The following is a 23,611-nucleotide window of genomic DNA, read 5'->3' on the forward strand; positions in this document are numbered from 1 at the left end:
CTTCCCAGTCAGCTGCCAACTTCATGGTGCTGTACAGTTTCAGGGACAAATTAATGGTGTGGTGGCACCAAAGCATCTAAAATAGGTAGGATTGCTTTTTGCATCCTGTTTTCACTCCCTGGCCAGGGAAAGCTGCAGCCCTGCTAAGAAGCAGGGACCATGGCTCTTGTGGGGAGCCGTGTGCAGCGGGATCCACTGGCAGTCTGGCAGAGGAAGCTCAAATAGAAAAGACCTCGCCTGGGACACTCCCCAAACCCTCTGCGAGGTCTTGCTGATGCCTAATTATACCTCTGGCCTTTTGGAGGCCAAACCCAACTCCCTGCTGGGTTTTGTGTTCCTGACACTTTCCTCCCATGAACCCCGCTGGCTCTTAAATCACCACCTGCCACCAGCGAGGGCAGACTTCCTATGGCTCCTACTGCAGAGGCCAAAAAGCTGCTGCCAGCAGGGAATGTCTCTGCCACGCTGAGCAGAGAGCACAACACGGCTCACCCCGTGGGGTTTCTCACTCCAGACAAACCCACTGAGCTGCTACCAGAGGCGTCCCCCACCCTGCCACCTCTCTGTCCAGTTGCTGCTCAGCACCTTTCATTCCTGCAGGATTAGTTTTTGCTCAGTTACGCTCCCCAAAGTGGCTCTCAGAGGAATTAGATCGGCACTGGTGACCCTGCAGGCAGAGGACTACAAGGCTGGCTGTGGGTGCAGGGGGGCCAGGCAGCTGCCCAGCCTCGGTAATTTGAAACTGCACCCTGGCAGAGACCTGGCTTCAGAGTCAGGGGCAGCATCCCTTTCTTTTAAAGTCACAGTTCCCCTTCAGGAAAAAATAATTTAATTCAATCTGTTAACACAGTCCAGAACCTTGGAGATTCCCACTACTTTGGCTTGTACAGAGCAGTGCAGACAAATCAACAACAGCTAAAAAACCTTGTATGTTTTATACTTAAAGAAGCATTGCTTTCTGAAATTTACATTAGTTTCAAGTTAATGATGCCTCTCCAGCAGTTCTGGCTGAAGAATTTTGCTGCAATTGTTGGGGAGAGTTTTGGCAAACTTAGATCAGACATAATTAAACATAATTAAACACCAGCTGCGTGTCCCCAAGGAATGTCAACATGGGATGAGGAGAGTCCCAAAACCCAACTATGTATTAATGGATACAGGCATGAGATACAGACCCACTGGGTGAAAGTTTACACTCTAGATATTCCATATATGATTTACAAGTACATATAAAGAAAAAAAAACTCAGTATGTTCAATGCCTACACTGACAATGACCTAGATGTACTCAATTTACTGCATATTTAAGAATACTTACTGATGCAAGAAATTTTAAGTTAATTCCAAAATCTGAAGGAATTTGTCTTGAAACCTCTGAGAAAGGGTATGACCTAGGGTTGGGCCAAGGCCACCTGTGTACCTTCCCCATTTTTGTCTTTCTTTCAGAGTGGCTCTTTTCCCTTGTGGAAAGAGACTGTGACATGTGCAGAATTATCTTACTGGAACATTCTGCCAAACAGGTCTCCAGGGCTGTGTCGATTACAGCATCCTCAGGAAAACTCTCCTGGCCACATTGCTTGACCATCTCAGCAGTCTCAGCCTGTGTTTGGCAGTGTCATGAGTGCTGTCTGTCTGAAAACCAAGAGGGGAAATTTTACAAGTGCCTGTCTTGTCACGGAGAGCCCAGTGCCAGGAGGGAGCACCCTGGGACTCCAGTCACAGCACACCTACAGGGAGCCTGGTTCTCAGCACCAAACCATGGCCTCACCACACTTCAGTGCAGCCACAGCTGTGCCACATACTTTCATTTGTGCTGGCTTCCATAGAAAGTGTACATCCCCATGCACAGAGTGTCTGGGGCTCCTGGGTGGCTACAAGGGGGTGAGCCCCAGCCTGCCCCAGCAAAGAGCTGTACCCCAGCCAAGCAAAGCCATGGCCAGCTGTGCACCCTGGACCACTCAGCTACAGCCTGTGCTGTTTTCTCTCTTGGTCAGCTTGGTCAGCAGCTGACCCATGTTTGGTAATCCCCTTCCTCTGCATCAGGTGAAATACGCACTTTAAAGAAGCTTCTCTAGCTTTCTGCAGGGGAAATGGGGGTAAAAGGAAAGTGAACACTACAGACAGCCTGCTTTGGGGCAGAAGCATGCTGCAGACCTGTCTACAAGCACTGGAAGTCATCAGCCCACAGAAAGCATCAGATCAGAAGCAGCCCTGCCTCTGTCTGTCACGAAAGGTGAACACTGCCCACCCACCAATTCTCTTTATTCAGTCAGCCCCAGTCCCACAAACGACCTAGCTCACATCCAGTATTACCTGTTACCACATCTCCTTCCCATCTCCAGTTCTGCACATCCCCACCTTCACTTCCATGCTGATTCTGCTCCTAAAAGGCACATTTGGCTTTTATGTACTGATTTAGCCTTTACACACTGATTGGAATGAACCATTTCAGAGGTCATGGCTGGCTACTTCAAAGAAATAAGGATTTTTAAACTTGAACTATCAATTAACACATTTAACATAGAAGTGCTTTTTTTTAGAAACATATTTGTTCTAATTAATAAATAATAATAAAAATAAAATAATAATAAAAACATTTAACCTGTCTCTGTGGAATCTTTCTTTCAATGAGAATCTGCTTGAAGAAAACATTTCCAAGCTAAATGAAAATGGATTTATATGCCACACACAAACTGTAGTACTCTACAATGTAACAAAATATGCAAGCTTAAGCAAATTTACCACCTGCTACCATAGCAAGGGAACATGGTGGAATCCTGCTCACAACACAGCATCTCATTATTGCAGCTGGATGTTTCACTACAGTGATTAGTGTGCACACAGTGTCACAATTAATTTCCAGTACTAACACCACCTTCATATAGTTTATCACTTACAGTCTCAACCAGAATCTGTAATTCAAGAATTTTTGCAGGTTTTTGGAAATTCTCAACTGGCCTTCTTACACAGGCAACACTGTAGATGATAAAAGGGCATGTGACATTTTTACTTCTGTTGTTACCTGGCCTAACAAGAGCAAGCTAACACAGCTACATTATTATAGCTTCATTTTGGCTGATACCTTAAAACTTATTAAGTTATCTTTCTTTTGGCATCCACTTTCTTCAAAGCAACTGAGGCAACCTTTCATAAATCTGCTGTATATACCATATATGTGTGTACAACACATGTATACAACAGATTTAACAATTATTTTTTCCTCTTGACAAAAAAGTCAATTTTCTATAAAATGCATCTTAACTTTACAGTGGTGTAAACACTTATTTTGACAAATCCAGAATCTTTCAGATTTGACTAATTTGTATTTTATCCAAGAATTAAGCAAGAAATGTGGGTCATGAAGAAAAATTATATATAACATCTTAGATTTATTACCATATACTTCCAATGATTTTATGGACAGCTATCACCTGAAGTATCTCTCACATTCCTGTTCTCCTGGCACTTGGAAACAACTTCAACCACTATTTAGAAACAAAACCAACGTGCTTTTTTTGCTGGCTTCTCATTCGAATCAGCAGCTGGAAACAGATGAGGAACACAAACCTCAATAGTCCCTTAAAAAAAAGGCCACCAATAATCCAGTTTTCTGAAAAATCCTCTGACCTCAACTTTCTACAAAAAGTGTTTTCTGATGAGTTTTTATTTTGAAAAGGAGGGGGGCAGTGCAGGCTAAACCCTAGAAAGCAAAGCAGAAGTAATAATCTCTTTATGGCCATTCATGGTAAGGAAGTGACTCAGCTGAGGAAAATTACAGAGTCCATTTGGAGACACTGATTCCAAGAGCACCAGGGTCTGCAGCCAGGAATCTGGCACAGCTGCACTGCCAGAAATTTCAACCTTCACAAACACATAAGCCTAAAAAATACTATTTGCAGTAATTCTAAACAGTTTTGTCTATCTCTACAGCATTTTTTGTTGTGAAAACAAGATGTAAGGGAACTGAGGATATATCCTCTTGCTATTTCTCAAAAGGCCAAGCAAAAACAAAGCAGGGTTTCATCATAAGTAAGTCAAATTAATTTCTAAAACATTAAAAAATTGCATTATAACTTTCTTGAGTTTTGAATTACCCTTCCACAAACTCAGCAAGAAATCTATTCTGCCCTGTAGTCTATTGCACACAAAACTTGAAGGCAGCTCTTAGCACATTTAGAATTAATGCCACAATTACTAAGGGATGAAAAACCTCCAACACCTTAAAGAGTGTGCACTAGAGTAATTATCAATCTGCAGATCTCAGATATCTACAGATTACTTTTAAAGGGTGGGAAAAGATATTAAGAAAAGCAGGCTTGTGGACATGGTGCTTGAATCATCAAACATCATGAAACAAGAGGCTACACACATCCAGCAAAAGCCTGGGGAGCAGTACTTCCAGATCAAAAAATGTGTGTGCATCACTGCTTGCTAATAATTCAAATAGCCAAGAATCGCAATTACTATTGTAATAAAAAACTACAGCGATTTTAAGTATTATATGGACTAAGAAGGATTGCATTGAAGAGTTTACTGGTAAACATACAGAACAGAAGGAAGGTATAGAAATGGCTCAGGCAAACAAGAAAGTTATCTTAAGTCAAGTCAGGCACACTATCTTTGTAGTTAACATTTTTTCTTTACCAATTAACAAATCTTCTGTTCCTTCACAAGGATTCATGAGTTTTCACAAGCGGGTAACCAAAGCCATTCTGTAAAACAGAATTGGCTCTCCAACCATGGATTATTTAACCACAGAGAGTGCTGACAAGCAAGAAGCCCAAAATGGCTGATCAGAAGCTACCCCATTTTATCCCAAGAATTCAAACAGGGAAGAAGGTCTCCAAGATGCAATAACCTTCAGGGTTGGTTCTGCCCCTTCAAATGCTCTCTGATTCCCAGTGCCTGTGGCACTCCTAGGGATGCAGGAGTGGCAGCAGCAGTGAGGATGCAGGACACATCCAGGACCAGCAGCGCCTCTGGGATGGCAGAGCACAGCCAGACCTGCAGCTGGCAGAGCTCCTCCAGCAACCCAGTGAAATGGCAGGAAGGAAACAAAGCACTCCCTGCACCCCCGAGAGCAGCTCCTCCTGCTTTCCCTTCTTTTCCCTCCATGAAAGAACAAGAAATTATGGTGATAATTTTGTTCTATTTCCCCTCAGATGCAAATCAGGGCTAAAAGTTGCAAAAAGAAGATTTTGACAGTTAGAGGAAGAGTTTGTAAAGTTATAAGCTTGCAAAGGGGTTTAAATCTCATATCCTTCACTATCCAAAGAACAAGAAAACGTGGAGATTACACTGAGGTTTACAGATGGCTGTCTTCTTGAGTTAAACTGTACTATAGTACTTTAATTTAATTAGCAGCCATACCTATAGTAGAAGTACCATAATCCATATGCTGAGAGTCAAAGTTTGAGCTGAGAGGTACCTGGAACTTTTGTTTTCTTTCCTGCTAGATGGGTTTGCCTGCTGAAACACTACTCTGGCTTTTGCCTATGATATTGAAACCACTTTCATTTGCACTTTAAACAACCAAGGAAAAAATGTGATTGCTTACACAAATCCTTAAACTTGCATAATTGTTCAGATGTGGGAAGGTGTCTTCTTCTAGATAATAACATTTTTGAAATCAATGCACAGATGAAAGATGAAGTTGTCACTCTTCTAAAAACACACACTAATGAATTTTGAACTATGTCAGACAAGAACAAAGAGACAATGGTGTCTTTTCTTGTAAGTCAATTTATAATCTATAAAAGAACATGTCTTGGTCACAAATTTGTATGGGAAAGGAATTCACACTTCAAAAACTGAAACAAGGAGAGATGCTTACAAATGAGTTTGAAAATTCTGGAGTTAGAAAAATTTATTTTGGGAATAATTTTTCCCTTGTACTGAGAGCACCTGCATTCTCCAACAACAGCAAGGGGTCTTCAGCAGACTACAAGCAAGTTTCAGGTTCTACAACTCTTACTATTGCTGTTTGTAAGCAATACAGCTAATTAAATGCACACAGACTGTATGAGCAGATCCTGAATTATTATCTAAAAATGTTGCACAAAACCATTTAGAATACAAAATACATAGTGCATTTATACTAAAGAGGCATTATGTTTCTCCAATTAAAAAAAAAATTCTTCAGTGGTAATGTTCTCAAATAATATAAATTGCTTGCGTCAACAAACACAGTACAATTAGCTTGTTACCCTTAAACTGAGTTTAAAATAAGCAAATTGTTTGATGACTTTGATGTTTTCCACCCAAAATGTGCTGGCTAATTTTTCCATTCCAGTTCCCATTCCAATCTTTTAACTGCCTTAATCTCCTGCCCTCAGATGCTGACCTCCTAAGAACAGAGGTCATAGGTTAGCACAGACAGACCTCAAAAGATCTGGACTATCAATTCATGCCTGAAAGATTTCTCTTCCACAAAAGAACTACTAAAAAAGCAAATTCCAAAATCCAACTCCACAGGCTGCATAAAATGTAAACTTGTTGATAAATTGCGTTCATAAATATTCTAAAAAGATTGGATCTAAACAGTGTGAATTAATTTCTGTAGGATACAAAAATAAACCAAAGGCACAAACATGGAATAATGACAGAACTTCAAAGATAAAAGAGGAAAGCTCTAGACAGGGGAGAATTAAGAGTCGGCATCTTTAAGCACAGATATGTATGTTTTAAATGTTTCTAATCTCTACATTTGAAAGTACCATTTTTCCACACCAGGCGTTTTTAAACATGATTTGTTTTTTTGTAAGGGTGAAAGTATGAGATTAGCTGACTCAGTAAATGAAACAGCACCAGTTAATACAAATTTTAGTAATTATTAGTGAGACTACTACCTCATTTTCTTGCAATAACCACCACACAACAGATTCCTCGCTGCTTGTTTGGTCAATGAGCGAACAGCTCTCATTAAAAAAAAAAAGCCAGATGTTTCCTTTCTATGTATGAGAGAAATGTATAAAATTGTAAAGGAGAAAGATAACTTCAGGAGGCTCCAGGGATGTAAAAATACAGAGATAATAAGAAAGAACAATTTGATAAAATTATTTCTGGGGTCCAAGGAAAATTTGTTTGTTACACAATGAACATAAAGACAAAAATTCCAGAATTTCTGACTAGTGAAGTGAGTAATGATATTCCCACATTTAATAACATAAAATCACATTGAATTATTTACCATGTAAATTAAATGAGGATTATTTTTTGACTTAGAAAACTAAACTGTTTACACATTTTAAGTAATTATTAAAAGGAGGTGTAGGCACATATTTCTAACAACTATTATTTGACTGGCTAACCATTATTCCTCAAAAAAATATATCAAAACATAAGAACTTGAAAGAATTAGTCTGATAAACAGGAAAGGAGAGATTTTTCATTTACTTACTAGAAAGAAGAGATTTATAAAAACTAAAGAGAAAGAAGGTAAATACAATGAAATCTTTAAAAAGGTAAATTAATAGGCTTACATCTGAGCTACATATAACTTCTAATCCTATTGCAACTATTGTTGGCTCCTTCTCATTGATGGAAGAAGTAACACTGCACAATTCTGTAGTACAGTTCATCTCAGGCAGACACACACTGACTATCGTTTTGTTTTACGTTATTAGTTTAGCATAACAAAAAGGCAAAGATACTAAACACTGGCAAATCAGAAGTTGAATTTAAAACACGGAACTATTTCAGCTTTTTGTACTGGTGAGAATATATTCATTTATCATTAAAAGAAACCAAAGCACTCTGGTTAAACTTTGATGCGAAGGCTGTTGCCACATTAATTAAGCAGTCTGTAGTTAGCTGTTGTTTGCAGAGCTGTCTAAAGTAAATTAAATGTTTAGCATTTAAACTACCCAACAGCTGAAAGGGTAAAACTCCAAGTGACTTCTAGAATAGAGGCAGCCATTCAACACAAGACCAGTACAATTTAAATCAAATTTTGTACTTTCAGCTATTCATTGTAAAAGCTCTAGTGCCAGGAGACTCAACATCATAAGATTATAAATTAACGGAGATCAAAGAAAAGAAATTGTTTAGCTCACTCCCATATTTCATAGTGAACTTTCACAACTCTTTCCTCCTTAATCATTCCACTGTTACTGAGCAAACCCAGCTCCCTCTTCCCAATCAATAATGCCATGCTTGGCTCGCTATTCCTCCAGCTTGGCCACAGCACCTCTGCTCTCTCGTGCAGTGTTCCACTTCCTCCCTGAACTCTCTTCATCCTCATCCTACAGCAAACAAAAAATACTCTAAATCCCCAAACTAGTGAGAGGAGTATGCAGGCTAATTTCTACAAATCCTATTATCTACCCATTCATTATTCAAAAGAGATGGAAATAATTTACATTGCAGTAACAGCCTGTGAACCCACATGTGAATTCTCCTATACTGTCTTTTCATATTTACTGAATGAAATACAAATTATTGTATCCTTCTTCCTTAGCCTACTGAATTCAATGCTTGAACTCACCACTAAATCCAACTAAATAATGAACATAAAAAATACTGATTTTGGGGCTCTAACTATGATCTCTTTGTGCATTACAAACATTAATTACTTTGCAATGTCTCTACAAAACTGTGTGGTTTATTTGGTCTCAGAGAAATGCCCAGGATTCTGGAACACAAGAAAAAAAAAAGCCAAAATTATATTCCAGAGGATGATTATTCTAAGTGCCCAGTTTGAAATACCAGTGCCCTTCGAGCACTCGCTGTTTTCTAGCACCTGATGCATTTAAGGCAAAGCTCAAACTGAGCAACTGTGAGGGCTGCATTTGGTGGTTCTGCAAAACAAACTCAGTATTGTCAGATGTGTTACATTTGTCACCTGGTAAACAAGGAACACACAATAAGTAGAATACTGCAGAAAGTCCCATTTCAGGTCAACCCTCCCAGATCCACTGGAATCACCATAGCTGCTGCAAGGCTGCAGAGCAGGAGCTCACAGACACCTGTGCTTCAGCTCTTGATTTGCAGCTATTTTCCAAAATGCAGGAAAATTCAGTTGAATCCCTGACTGTGTGTGCAGGGAGATTCAGGTTTTTCTGTAGTCCCTGAAGAACAGCAGAACCACCAGCACTGAGGCAACCATTTGGAGCCTGGAAAAGATCTGGGCTTCTCACATTGACACCCTTTTCAGTGGTCTGTTCTCCCTTCCCTAAGTCTTTTCTCATCCACCTCCTTCCTCATTTTCCCTGTGTTTGTTTTCCCACTCCTGCTTCTTCCTAATCTTCACCCTACCTTTTATCCTTGAAATATCTTCCTATTACCCTGCCTGAGGGACTGTGGATACCACAGGAGCATTTCCATTCGAGTTCCACTGTCTCTTCACTGAGCAGCTAGTCATAACCAGAAGAAGCAACTGCAAAGTCCCACTCAGTCCTGCTACTTCTGGATGGAGGATTCCACGTTGCTGTGCAGGGGTGGCTTCAACTGGTATGTTTTTCCTGAAATAAGAGTCCCTTTCCTGGTGTAAATATGCCCTTACAGACTCATGACTTCTTTCAGGACACAGCCTGTGTGTCACTACCTGCTTGACAAATGCTCCAGCACAGGTGCTAGAGGTTTTGGGGGTGGGGGATGCACAGTGGGAAGAGCAGCATCGTGCCTGCACCACCACTATGGAGATGACTACCTCTGTGACACATTCCTCTTATATAATGAGCTGCTGAGCTTCTTGGCAAAATAAGATATTGAAGTAAATTCACATTTTAAATTATTCATATTTAAGTAGGTTTGATCTTTAAGTGTCAAGGACAGAAACATGAAGCCACAGCTAATAAAAGAAACAGCTGTAGTGATTTGGAATTACATTACCACACAGTCTTTATTAATTTGAAGTTAAAGGGCTCCAGAACTTTTATTCTTTTTAAAGAGCATCAGATTCATCCACAGTGGTAAATCAGAGGCAATGTTTTGGGGATTTAGCAAATATGCTATAATTCATTTTTCTCCAACTTTCAAGTTTTTGGTGTCTTTTTCAACAGGCCAAACTACATGACAATTATTTCCATAATCTGGAATCACCATTATAATCGGTCCTCAGTGTTGTGTATTTATTACGCTTTATGTTTTATTATTATGTTTTGAGTATGTTTGCTAGGTGATGCTGGAGTGCAACATATGTTAAAAAAAAAAAAGCAAGGAAAATGCAATAGTTTTCCTAAAATAGCAGATTTAGTGTTTAGTTGTTTAATTACCCTGAATATTTCTGTCATAAAATACAGCACAGGCAGTCTGCACCTTTTGAAAAGGCAGTTTATCCTGTGAGTAGGTCTGTTCCCAGTCCATTGACAGCTATAGCATCACACTTGAGTGTGATTCAATCAGTAGAGATGGAATTGATATAATATCAAGTTTGAAGTAATTCTGCTGTCCTAAACTAGCTCTCCTAGTCCATTTAACTTCAATTCAAATGTCCTCCATGGCATGGAACCATGTGTCATTCAGCTCTTTCATGAGCTGAAAGCAGCACAGTCTGTAGTCAGGATCAGCATCAACTTAAAACAGAATTTTCACAATCTGGACAATATCTTCAAATAATTCTCTGTTCCCTGCTATTTTCAAAGCACAAGAGTAAGTATTTAGTGATTTGGCCCCTGAAAATGTATGTACTTTCTTGTTTATTTTTGTCTACTTGAAAATAGTATAGTAGTAAGAAATTAAACACTGAGAAACAAATTTAAATTAAAGAAGAAGATGCCAGTTATATCAGGAAGATTTTTTTAGAAACAGAATAATTTTTTGAAAATTATTTACTGAGATACTTTTAACATATACTCTACTGGAATTATGCATAATGTCTGTTAAATTGAGCAAAGTTCTCAATTCTTTTTGCTTCTAAACTCCTTCTGGTATGTGTAATCATTAGTACAGGTAAGAATGCAGTGGGATCATTAGGTGTATCAGTGCAGGCAGAGGCCTGAATATACACTGAGAGTTTACTGTAAGTGAGAGAGAGCTCATCCCATGATTAAATAGAGTGCAATAGTCAGAAAACATGAAGCCTAGAGAAAACACCCGATTAAAGAAAAATATTCTGTGTTCCAAAAACAGTGTATGTACTTAAGAAACCCATCTGCTGTGCAGGGACAGCTTTACTCTACATGAGGCTGCATAGAAATGACACCTTCCTACTCACTTCATCTGTTCCTGCTATGTTTCCAGAATTGAATCTACTTACTTTAGCATCAAATTTGGATTTCTTATTATAAACACTGTGAAAAATTTAGGGCCTCTCTCTTCTTAACTGTACATGCATACAAACAGATACCAAAAAACTTTTTCCAGGCTCTACTCTGTTCTAAGCTTGCAGTGATGAAAATCACACTTGGATGTTGCTTAGCAGAATCACGGCTACCAGGTTCCAGGCTCTTCCCTTGGCACAGATATTTGCATTTACTTGAAGCACATGAAAAGCCCCACCAGAAGACGCATGATGGAAAGGCAGCACATATTTTTGCATCTTTTGATGATTTGTAGGCCTAAGTGCAAAGCCCAATTCCTGCTTGCACCGAAGTGTGCAGGCTGAAACACTGCACGGTCATGCAAGTTCAGCAGCAATGGAGGATCTGAAAAGAGATCTTACTTTAAGTGGCCTGGTGATGAATTTGGTAGTTAAAGTGTCTGAAACCAGAAAATGGCCTTTCAAATGAATGAGGAATTGCTTGTATAAGCACCCAGCACATTACAGTGTGCCAGGGTACCCCCAAATATCTAACCGACCTTGGATCAAATTAAGCATTGTAACCTGCATCTAACTATGGGCACTTGGCTTTGCAAATCTAACCATGATTTAAAATTTTGAATGGGATTTATTCCATGTCTTCTGAAAAACAAAACCTTATATTCAAATATTATACATGCTGTTATTCACAACTGTAATCATTTCTACACTTTGCTCTACCATGCAAGCACTCATCCTTAGCTCTGCATCCTGGCTCCTGACTGTTTGAGCTACAGAATTGTGGAAGAGAAATCCAGTATCTTTTGAGAAAGGCAGCTCCCAGTGCTGTATGCTGGATCTGGTGGTAGAAGCTTGCCTGTCTTCCAAGAGGTGAGGTTTTCCTGCTTCTGCTCTCACTCTGGAACACTTTCCCATAGTACTACACCAGGTATTTCAGGAAGACTGATTTAGTTACACCTTGTGCCAGAGAAGAAATCATGACATACAGTGTGTGGTCCATAGGTACTGGGAGCTATACACACCAGGCAGTGGCAGTTGTTTTCTCTTTTCTCCCTTAAGCCAATTTCTTTTCATTTTTTTTCGTGCCAAAAATACTTGTCCTTGAAGATCTGATTCTGTTCTTAGGCTGGACAGACCAAGTCCTGGAAGCACACTGTGTGTTTGTTATGCAGGAGGGCTGTGACTGCTGAGCTCCCTTTAAACACAGATGGATAATGTAGATTTTAACAAGGACTCTCTAATGAATATATGCAGTAACACTTTTCAGAGGCTTCTGACTTAAGACTTGGATGGGTCTGCACAAAGACAGCAAAGATTGACCTCCTGCCCTAGAGCTCCATCTCCAAGCCAGCTTTCAAGTCTCCAATCCACAGCACCAAGTGGTAGCTATTTTTAAAATTTACCTACTTTTTAACCCTACCAACAAGACCCTTTGGTATTCTAGTTTTATCTCACTCCTGGAAAACCCAAAATCTTGCTAAAACTTCCGAAGTGTTGCCAGCCTGAGGAAAAAAACCAAGGATGAAAAGGTTTGTCCCTAATGTTTGTAGCCCTGCGAAGGTCAAACCTTCTTAAAGTACCCGGAGTATTGCAAAGCTCTCAAGGTGTTTTTTTGTTTTCTTTTATCTTTTTTTTTTTTAATTCAGCATTCTGCAATGCCTGTTACAAGCAGTTCATGCCAGTTTAGTGACTTATAAGGCACAGTCAGAAAACATCAATCTTAAAATTATGTAAGGAAGCATAACTCAAAGAGTGGTTTATCCCCATTCTAGCCCATTGTCTAGACATACAAATTGTTAACTCTATAAAACTCTGCACAAATAATACCAAGTTTTGCTTGAGAATCCAAAAGGAAGTTGCATCCAGAAAATTCAGGGACTTAACACTTCATCTAATTGTCTTTTGCAGATTAGTTGTTGATACTGAAGGAATGCTTAAGCCACTATTGCCAGAGATAGAATGCTATACACCTCCCTGCTTTTTACAGTCTCTCCTTAAATATGTGCCTGTGTTGGAAAGATGATAGTAGGCCAGAGAGACCTCATTTCACAGGGCAATTTTCACGTAAGAGAACAAAATGATGGCTGTCTTTCCATTCTAGGAAAAAGCAAGAATGAAAATTGGAATGAAGAGATTCTTGTCATCTAATGCCAGGTGCAAGGTAGTCAGGGAGGAGGTGTTCATGTTCTAATTGCTGAAACACTACCCTCAAAGTAATGTCCTTATGCAAGGTTGTATTTTTAAGAAATTGGTGCAAACCATGCAATTTTTGCATTACTTGTATGTCAGTTTCCTCTTTGGAAAATGGCAGAACTGTGAATGCAATCTACATTGAAGAGGAGAAGGAAAATTTCACCATTTGACAGTAACACGCTGACACCATTTTGTGCCAAAGGCAGCAACTCCCTGAACTTGTCCATTTCCCTGGCTGGATGACTCAGTTTGCCCATTCCCCACTTCACCCCAGTGCTGTTCAGGACCTGCCCAGAGCAGGTCCCTGGGGCTGGCCAAGTGGATGTATCCCCTTTGTCAGAGCTGTGTGTGGTGACAACCAGCCTGGCCTTGCTTACTCTCAGGAGAAGGGACTGACAGGCTTTCCCCACCCATCTGCTGAGCACGGGTTTTATGTGCTTCTCCCACACTGGCACTAGCTCAGGGCTCTCCTGCCCAGCCCACACCACTCCCATTATCCATATCTCCTTCACAAAAACCTGCTCGGTTCAAGCCAATGGAGGCTTTTCTATGAAAGTTGGATTATACACTTGAGTGTGATTCAATCAGTAGAGATGAAATTGATACAATATCAAGTTTGAAGTAACTTTGCTGTCCTAAACTAGCTCTCCCAGTCCATTAAACTTTAATTCAAATGTCCTTCCTCCATGGCATGCCACCATGTGTCATCCCTTCTTGCATCACACCAGCTTAGTGGCTGTTTGTGCAGATCACGAGCTTTTAAAGAAGACCTTTAAGATTTTCTTAATATAGTCTGACTTCAGATCATCCACAAAATGTCTTCAGATATTAAAACCATTTTCTGTCTGACTCAGACACAAACTAGTTTTAAGTGACAGTTCACCCAGGGAGAATTATATTATTTAATTACAACCCCTCCTTCCCTAAGTGGCTCTATTTCCACCCGGTGGGTGGTTTAGAACTATGTTCTTCTTCATCTGAAAATTATGGGTTTGGTCACATTCAAGAGTTACTGGTGAACACCATTTATAACATTTTAACACAAAACAACTTCATTTCTAATTGTTCCTCCTTCATATTTATCTATATTGGAATAAAAGTTTTCAAGGTGCTGTATCCATGCTGCAGCACTCATTACTGTTTAGCCAGCTGAGCTGCAAATACATGGCTGTTTCACCAGTCATATCCCAGCGTGTAATTCAGCATCACCATTTATCCAGCGGCAATGGTTCTTTGAGCTCCATCATTTTAAGCCCCTCCCAAATCCCTTCCTCACAGCTCACTTGCAGGGCTGCACTATAAACCAAGCCAGTGAAATCTTTCATGTCAATGTCCAATCTCACAATGTAGTACTTATTTATTACATGTTTAAATCTAAACCACTTACTGACACAGGTCACCTGTACTAGAAAGTTTCCAGGCCACAAGTGTGATGTTAGCAGAAGGTATCAGAGGACTGAAATTACATAAATTAGAACTGGGAGATGGAGTTATCCTCTTAATTATTTCTTTCGTGTTCCCTTCTTCTTGATTTATTTTATTGCTTCCATTTTGGTGGAAAGATTTCAAAACCAAAAAATGAAGAAAAAAAGGAAAGCTGTCAACCTCCCCATCTCCCCCAAAACACTCCACATGAAGCAAGTGCCAAGCTAAGCAAATACAGCATAACAGACACTCTGCTAAAAAAGTACCCAAGTTTGAGCTCCTAGCAGGAATATTTACAGATACTGGGTAATACCTCTAGGTCCCAAAGATAACTCTAGCTTCTAGTCCTGTGAGCATCATGCACCTTTATTAATATTGTCCCAAAGGCCTGTGGGTCAAATTATTTACATGTACACTGCACTAAAGAATATTCTCCCATCTATATAAATAATTACAATTCATAAAAGAGTTCTTTATCTTGTTTCATTTTAGGTGACATAGAAACACTGGGAGTGCTTGTTTAAAAAAAAATAAAAGAAAGTACCATAATTTTTTCCTTCTTCCCTTTTTCCTCTCAACTTTACTCTGGTGGGTTACGTTCTGATTTCATTTGTTCTACTGTAAACCATAGATGTGTCTACAAATTACAAAGTACTTGATAAAGTGTGATTTCAGAGTGCTTTATCTTTTCTGCATCAGATCCCCATGGTCATTCCTAGAGAGCAGCACAGCACACTTTTGTGCCAGCTCACTGCCAAAGCTGAGCAAAGCACACTGTGTTTGGAATGTGTCAAGAGCTCCTACAAAGCCAGCTGCAGCTGGTTACAGTGCAACTCCTCCCAAATACTATCACAGCAAGGTCCCCACAGCAACAATACTGCAAATTACAGGGATCCTCAGTCTACCATGGAAGCCTCACAAAATCCACCAATGTTGGCAGCCTCAGTGTCAGGACTTTTATTCCTCCCTGTCTGTACATATTGCTGCTTTTCTGTGTTTTCTCCCCCCACCTTTGCTATCTCTAACTCCTCTCAGTAATTAGAGTAACAGAATCCATTCAAATGGGATCCAGACAAAAAGATGCACTGAGGCTGGGCCCTCACACTCTTACATTGGTAACATAAAAAGAGATGAACACAAGAAGTTGGAATTAGCTTTCATAAATGGAGGCAATTCTCAGTACAAGAGAACAACCTTGTAAAATCTTCAAAAAACTTTTCACTAGACATGTTGGAGGTGCACCTTTTTAATTGTCTAGGCATTCAAAACTAATTTTCCTTCAAGCAAAGACACTGCTTTTCACTGAGTGATAATGTCAATGCTACTTCAAACATTTCAAATTTCAGCCTTTTTGGGTGTCTTATGACTTAAGTATAAGAATTCTGAGACAGAAGTGGGTAGATGTTTTTGCCCACATTTTCACATTCAAATTAATTCAAATTAATTTTAAATTCTCCCTTTTTAAAAGGCAAGTGAACATTAAAGAGTACACTGTCTCATAGATCAGCCCCCCACACTGTTTTCCAGGGTATATCTGTTCAACTTTTTTTATGCTTCAGCTATGAAAAAACATGATTGAAAGCAGAATTCATCTCATTTCATTTTAGAGGTTTGTAAGGGAAGCATTTACAGGATTGGAGCTAGGATCCCTTTGTAATCCCTGAAGAGGAACAGCAGTAAGGTAAGATACAACCCCAACATTTTATGTGCTTCCCTAGGATGAGATGAATTCCATTTGGAAAGTACTGCTTCCCCTGCATCTACTACACTGTATACTACAGATTGTTCAAATCCCTGCCTCTTTCAATATGTACTCTTCCCTGACTGCCTACAACCAGCCTATTTCAATTTCAAGGTTTTTGAAGCAAGGATTGTCTTCCTTCATATACATGTGCAACAAATAGGTAAACAGGATCACACCAGCATGACTGTGGCCTTTATTTGCTGCCAAAGTATGAAACATCAAGAACAGTGGTAATGCTAATACCCTAAACAGATTAGCAATTAGAATTCATGGAAAAAAACCAATGATTTAAATAATAATAATAATACTGAAAGCCTATGGTGAAATAAAAAACAAAACAAAACAAAGCAACAAAAACCCAGGCATTGCATGCAACATGACTCTATAAGGCCAGATATGGAGAGCAATCAAAAAGAAAGCTTTGTCCAGCTTACAAAGTCCTTGTTGTGGTTATGGACTCTGATCTGGTCCAACAGCAATAAATTTTGTTTATGGCTTTTAGCTTTTACAAAAGAGGTGAAAGAGGGACAAATATCATGTTGTCTCTACTCCTTAACTAAAAAAAAAATAATTAAAATGGGGCGGGTGGGACAAAAAAAAAAGGGCCTTTTAACAGAGGTGAGGACAAGTGGAGTTCATCTGTAGCTAGTAAAGGTTCTTGATCCCAAATTTCTCAAACCTGGGCTACATTGCCTTTCAAGGTGACCTTATCTTTCCTAAGCTGCTCTTTGCTCCAGAATGTGCAAAGGAAGAGAGCCATCACCTCTCAGTCATGCCATACATTAAATACTGCAGGCAGAACGGGGCTGTTCTTACTAGGATCCCCACAAAGTATGTATTCCCCTTGGCATCAGTCATTACAGGTCAGGGCTGGGAACAGCATGAGGAAAAAAGGGTGAATTCACCTAAACAAATAAATAATAAATAAGCTTTTGAGCAGGAAGGCTGTCCTTGGTGAACTAGGTACGGGTGGCTTTGTAGTGGAGAGGATTCAAAATTTTTTGAAGCCATCAGAAGTAGAAAATAAAGGGTAACAATGCAGTGCAAGTCAGACTGCTGCACATGTGTAGAGACAAGTGCAGCAATCAAAATTAACCTGAATTTTGTAAAGCATAATTACAACAGCCCCTCAGATCACCAGGAATTAAAACCTTTGAAACACCTTATACTCTGTTCACTAAGTAAAAATATAATCAACCAAGTTGTATACATCTCAACCCTTACTGCAGCACCTACTTTTTTTTTTTATATAAAACTACTGATGCAGTTTAATGATAGTTTTGATAGTCTGTTTAGCACACACAATTCTCACCTAAACATGACATTATTTCACCTGTATTCAGACTGACCTCTCTCCAGTCTAATAGCAGTATCTTCAAAATAATATATTCCTCTGCAGGCTCCCTCTAATTTAATAAAACCTTCTCAAGTAAAACTCATCAGTGGGTGATTGATGTAGTTGTATAGATACAGCTTTAATAAAATTACTAAGCTACATGTAAAAGCCAAATGTGCACAGAAGGGTTTCCTTTCACAAACAAATAAATGCTGAAAACATAATTTCAAGAAAAACTTGCAAAGAAAAAAAGGGGAATAGCAAAGTAAAGTAATTACCTATCTCCCTTTGGTTTTCTTTTTTGTACTGTCTTCCCTTTGGGTCGTCTTTCACTTCCTAAACAGGGGCTCCCACCAGGGCCTGTTACCCGTATTGATTCAAGGCCTTTGGAAGATTTCTTAAAAGTAAATTCCACAGGTTCTCCTTCTTTTAGGCTTCTAAATCCTTCCATGTAAAGCTTGCTCTGTAAATAGGAAAAACATTATTGGTTACCATTGCCTTAAAAACAGTATTTACATTTATAATCAACAGGACAAATTACCCTGTGTACCATCCTACAACACATGCAAGTTAAGTAACAGTTTCCTCTGCATGAGCTGTAGCAGATTATATTACAAATTATAGTCCTGGATACACTGAAAACTCCCTTCAACACTAAACAAGTAAAAATAACCTATTTTCAGTATCAGCAAAACTGAAATAACATTTTCCTTTTCTGTGATGAATGCTACAGATGAAGCAGAAAAAATGGTGTATTCTTAAAACCCTTAAAAACTCTTAACTGGTCTCAGGAAGTAAAATGGTCTGGAAAGAGAACAATTGTTTACTTCAGAGCAAATTAATTTATGATCAAAGTTTTGATAATTTGCATTCTTTATATCTGAGACATGGGTCTGCTGCTCTGAAAATGAATCAAAGATACAGCAAGCATGAGAGGCACGAGGAAGGCACTCTGAACAAAGTCTGCTGACATGGGCAATTCAAATATCCCAAGTGAGCTGCTGAATTTCTGTTGACTACACCAAAAATCTTATCTACCTAGCATGATTTATGTAGGAGTTTATATTTGCATTCACAGAAAAGGAAATTTTTATCATTAGGGCAAGTGAAATAAATACTGATAAATATTTTAATATTACACTGCAGTAGAAAAATCTTGGACAAGCTGAAGTCAACAGGAGCTTAACACTGATTCTGATACAATGAAAATTTTCATCATGATTCCAAACAAATTATGTACAAGAGTAAGTAAGCATTCCAGGACAAATCTGATTAATCAAACTCTTAAATAAAACAATAATCGACTTAAATGACAGGGAGGCTTGTGGGGGTGGTGGAGATAAAGTGGTTGCAGTACACTTTTATTTTAGAAATTACACAGTACATGAATGAAATCAGCTGGACTCTCAGAGAATATTACAAAATACTTCAATTTACACACATTTAGAAGTCTTTCAGGAGAGTTATTACACATATTGTCTTCCTTTGCTCATGAATTCCTCAAAGGAAAGAGAAAAAAAATGTATCCTGACTGATTCTTAATCCATTCTCTAACACTCACTTGGCTGAACCATGGAGTCAAGAAGGAGTTCTCCACTGCAGGTGCCATCCCAAATCAGTCACATGTCAAAAAAAGCCAAGTGACACACAGCTTGCATCTGTTACTTGACAAGCGCAACTAGGAACATGTAGAAATCAGATGGCAATCCCTGACATGGGCTCCCTGTACCCACTGGTGGGAGCTCTGCAGCACCAAGACACGGTTCTAGCAGAGCACAAGAACTGACACCTGCACAGTTCATGGTTTCCACACAAAGAGGGAGCTGATTTCTTCACATGGATGCACAGAGAACAGGACCAAGAGCAAGAGCAGTTCCCCCTGAGCTGCTACAGAGCAAACTAGTTTCAGACACAAGGAGAAATTGCTCTCTATAAAAAGAATTAAACAGAGAAGCCCCAAGTAATAGCTCCCTTTGCTGGAAATAGTTAAGACTCGTCTTACCAGGGCACCCAATCCAAGGCCCTGCTTTCAGCAAGATGTTCGACCAGATGAAATCAAGAGGAGCCTTCCAACCTAGGCTTTCTTTTGATTCTGGTTTATTAACCCAGTGCTGGTGAGACTGGAGAACAGGATTACAGCTCCTGGTTCTGCAGCAGAGCTACCTTGGGGCAGCTGTGTCACTTAACTCTTCCCTGTTTTTCTGAAGAGGGGTGCCACTGAAAAGTCTATTTTTCACAGCACTAAAAGACTAAATTATAAATTATAAAATAATCTGGAATATTTATTTCAATTAAATAATGTGAAAGCACATATGCCTCAGCTTCCTGAAACCCCAAGCTCTCAGTGCACCTAACACAAGACACTACTGCTGCTGGTCTGACTGAGTGGCTCAGGTGCTTATAATTTTCCCAGCAGCTAAAAGTAACCAAGAACACAGCTTCACTCATTAGGAAAAAGATGGTTTTGTTTATCCAGTTGTGCAGTTCTAGTAGGCTTGGCTCCCAAACACAAATGTAACAGTGTGAAACATGAGACAAATCACTGATTTTATAGGCTAGAGGTTGAGCACTATTTTAAAAGGTGGGGGGAATAGCATGGAAGGGCTGTGGGACACATGAAAGAAGAAATATATAATATCTGTTCCCTGAATCATTACCTTGGCTTTTTTGAAACGTTAAAATTTAAGGCATGAAAAAATAAATATGCAAATGTTCTTACTAATGCAACTGGAGGACAGTAATTGTATACAAATCAATGAAACAAACCACCCAGGAGTGGCTTGTTTCAAGCATTATTTCAAGCAAGCTCCCCACTTCGAAATGCCCGTGTAGCAATAAGGGGATCTTTGCCACAATGACAAAACATCCAAGTTCAGAATGTACCAAAAGAAGACACCACCACTCCTCAACTGAAACAACAAGACACTGTCTGTGGTGTGAGTCCATCTCTACGTCTGTCCTCAAGTCTTCAGTCTTCTGTGGCCACCAGGCACATCTTGATGAAAGGAAAGAACTGAACAATGTGTATTCTGTCCTAAAATAAGCGCACAGTTGAATGTTCCAAAACCAGACAATCAGTACAACACAGACGGGTGCTAATCACAAGGGAACCTCAGAGGCATAAGCCCTTATTTTCCTGCAATACTGAACACAGCATGGATGCTTCTCTACTTGTTTAATTACAACTTAATGAAGATACAGTTAGGTCTCAGTAAGAGTTATGCATTTTTTTCCTGAGTTCCACCATTGTTAAAAAATGCCAAAAGGTTGACATCTGATACATATAATATTGTCTTCTACTTTACCTCAAAATAAATACTTGCTTCAAATGCAACTTAAAGCAGGGCATTATTAGTATTCTAGAATGTTTTTATTTTTCTCATTTCACTGTTAACAGCAGACCTCGACTTCTAAACAAAGCACACAAGAGATTTTTAAACATTTAAAAGCCTAAGTAAAGCAACAATCATGCTTTCATGAATCACATGTTATGCAGGTGTACATTTTTTGCATGTGTTTTTTTCTGATCACTTTTAACAACAAAAAATGTTGAAAAAGCCCCACTTCAAATGACTTGCACAGTTCTCTCCTTGAATAGATCTCAACAGCTTTTCAATGTTAGAGATGGATTTGGTGCTGTCGGACTTACTGTGCAAATGTGTAGCTCATGGTGAGATTCTCTGAGGGTGCAGTAACAAACAACTCAAAGCCATTGTGAAAAAATGGCATTTAAAAACCAGTAAAACAAATCTAAAACCTGAATCCCTCAACTTGTCTGAAGAGTTGGACAAAAAAATGTCTGTAAAGTTGATAATTTAATGTTGAGAGACCTAGCTCAGTATTTTCCTCACATTACTTAAACAAATAAAACTGACACAATTAAAAGCAGCCAGAGTTTCAAGTCAGTGAACTATTTCTAGAGCCCTGAATGGGATGTATGGGTACACAGCCAACAAACAAAGAGAAAAACTTAAAAGCAACATGTTTTTCCTCGTTTCTCTCTTTCAGCTGTCAGAGACTTCACTGTTATTTTTACCAGCAGTCAATACAGTGGTTTCAGACTGGAGCTTTTTTTCTCTTTTTAAAATTTGACAGGACCATTTATGGTGATTTGTTGGGTTTTTTTGTTTGGTTTTTTTTTTTGTTTGTTTGGTTTTTTTTGGTTGTTGTTTTCTGTTTTTTGTGGGGTTTTTTTGTTGGTTTTTTTTTTAATAGATATCCTAATGTAAAATCTCACACCTCTCTGTTACAAGCAACGGCTTGGTCCAAAATGCTGGCAATCTTGTAGCAGTATTGGTAACAACAAATATTAACAGAAAACCCCACGTCCACAAGTTCATGGAAACATTTCCCACTACAAAACAAAAATTAAAACTTAACAAGGATAAACTGTATTAGTAAAATGGTCCCCAAAGAAATGCACCAATTCCTGGGCAGCGTCAGGGAGTGCTTACAGCTTTCACCAGGAGCTACAAAAGAAAGGAAGTTTGGAATTAAAGATCATTACAGGGGCCCTGATTGCCTCAGATATGTGTGCATTACTTTTAATAAGTGTGGGGAGTAAGTGCCTCATCACAACTTTGCCATTTCTAGTCAGGGCTGTGAACAACTGCTTTTGCAGACATTAAATCCTTTAGAGGGACGAGGGGGAAAAGTTATTTGGTGGCATTCTGCTTACCTTGTTTATTTTCTGTATCTCTCATTTCTGACCCTTTTTATCTAGTGATTGATTGATTGCTTAGTACAATGACCAGATGCCACCAGTATGCTGAGTTTCCCAAAGTAAGAAAACTGGTTTTCCTCCAAAATTATCTACAATTAAATCCAGACATGAAAGAAAGCATATTCTAAAGCCCAACTACAATAAAGATTGTAAGAAAATCTCTCCAAAACAACCTTGTACAGTTCCACCAAGAGCCATCAACCTTTGAGTAAAGCAAGAGCACACAGTGAGAGGACCCAGAAGTACAACAACTTACACTGGATGCATACTTGTGCCCTTCCTTGCATTAGACCAAAACCCATGCAGAATAGTATCAGGTCCATGACACAAGTCCTGCTACAAGGACTTTTGCTGTTGAGCAAAAGTTCATTCTAGGAGGTTTGGGAAAACCATGTATTTTTGCAGGCAGAATGCTAAAGGCAACAAAAATTTCACTACCCTGAACAACAGCCCCTCCAAGGGCAATGTGCAGTTCTGCTGCACTAACACAGGATTTGAAGACTGGGAACTTGCAAAACACCTCAACGCTGCTCCTGCTGACCCTCTAGGGCTTGTTCCTGCTCCTAGAGGCTTATCTTGCACCAAATCTGGCACTTCTTTTGGTCCTCCCCATAAGCCAGTTTAACTCGCTAATCTGACAGGAAACAAACTCGGTTTAAAAAGAAGGGGGGAGGATAAGAGGAAAAGGAAACAGAGATAGATTTTTGTTTTTCCAGTGAGCTAAATCTGTTCACAGAGAAGTTCAATGAGTTCTGGGGCACACACAGTGGAAGCAGCAACTTTTTGAGATGAGAATGTACTCCTTAATATTTTATGTAAAAAAGCAAACTCTACAGCATCACACGGGGTTTTTTTTAAAGCTTAACATAACAAAAAGTAACTTTCAAAAAGCTACAAAATACTGTTTCTCAAAGATTTGCCTTTTAGCTCTAAGACAAGGAAGAGCCATGTACACTACATGTATAAAATATTTATGAGAAAGGGTGAGCTA

General features: G+C 39.2%; 1 protein-coding gene across 4 annotated transcripts in view; it reads right to left on the reverse strand.

Moving 5' to 3' along the window:
* The window catches only part of LIN28B (lin-28 homolog B), an 84,923-nt gene that overhangs the window by 19,327 nt on the left and 41,985 nt on the right, over positions 1-23,611 (reverse strand). For all 4 annotated transcript variants that reach the window (XM_031061585.1, XM_031061584.1, XM_031061587.1 and 1 more), the window contains exon 3: positions 18,176-18,360. In XM_031061585.1, the coding sequence (XP_030917445.1) occupies positions 18,176-18,360 (185 nt within the window). The remainder of the gene's footprint in view (positions 1-18,175; positions 18,361-23,611) is intronic.

Source organism: Geospiza fortis, unplaced genomic scaffold (assembly GCF_000277835.1).
Source record: "Geospiza fortis unplaced genomic scaffold, GeoFor_1.0 scaffold486, whole genome shotgun sequence".
Classification (NCBI taxonomy): domain Eukaryota; kingdom Metazoa; phylum Chordata; class Aves; order Passeriformes; family Thraupidae; genus Geospiza; species Geospiza fortis.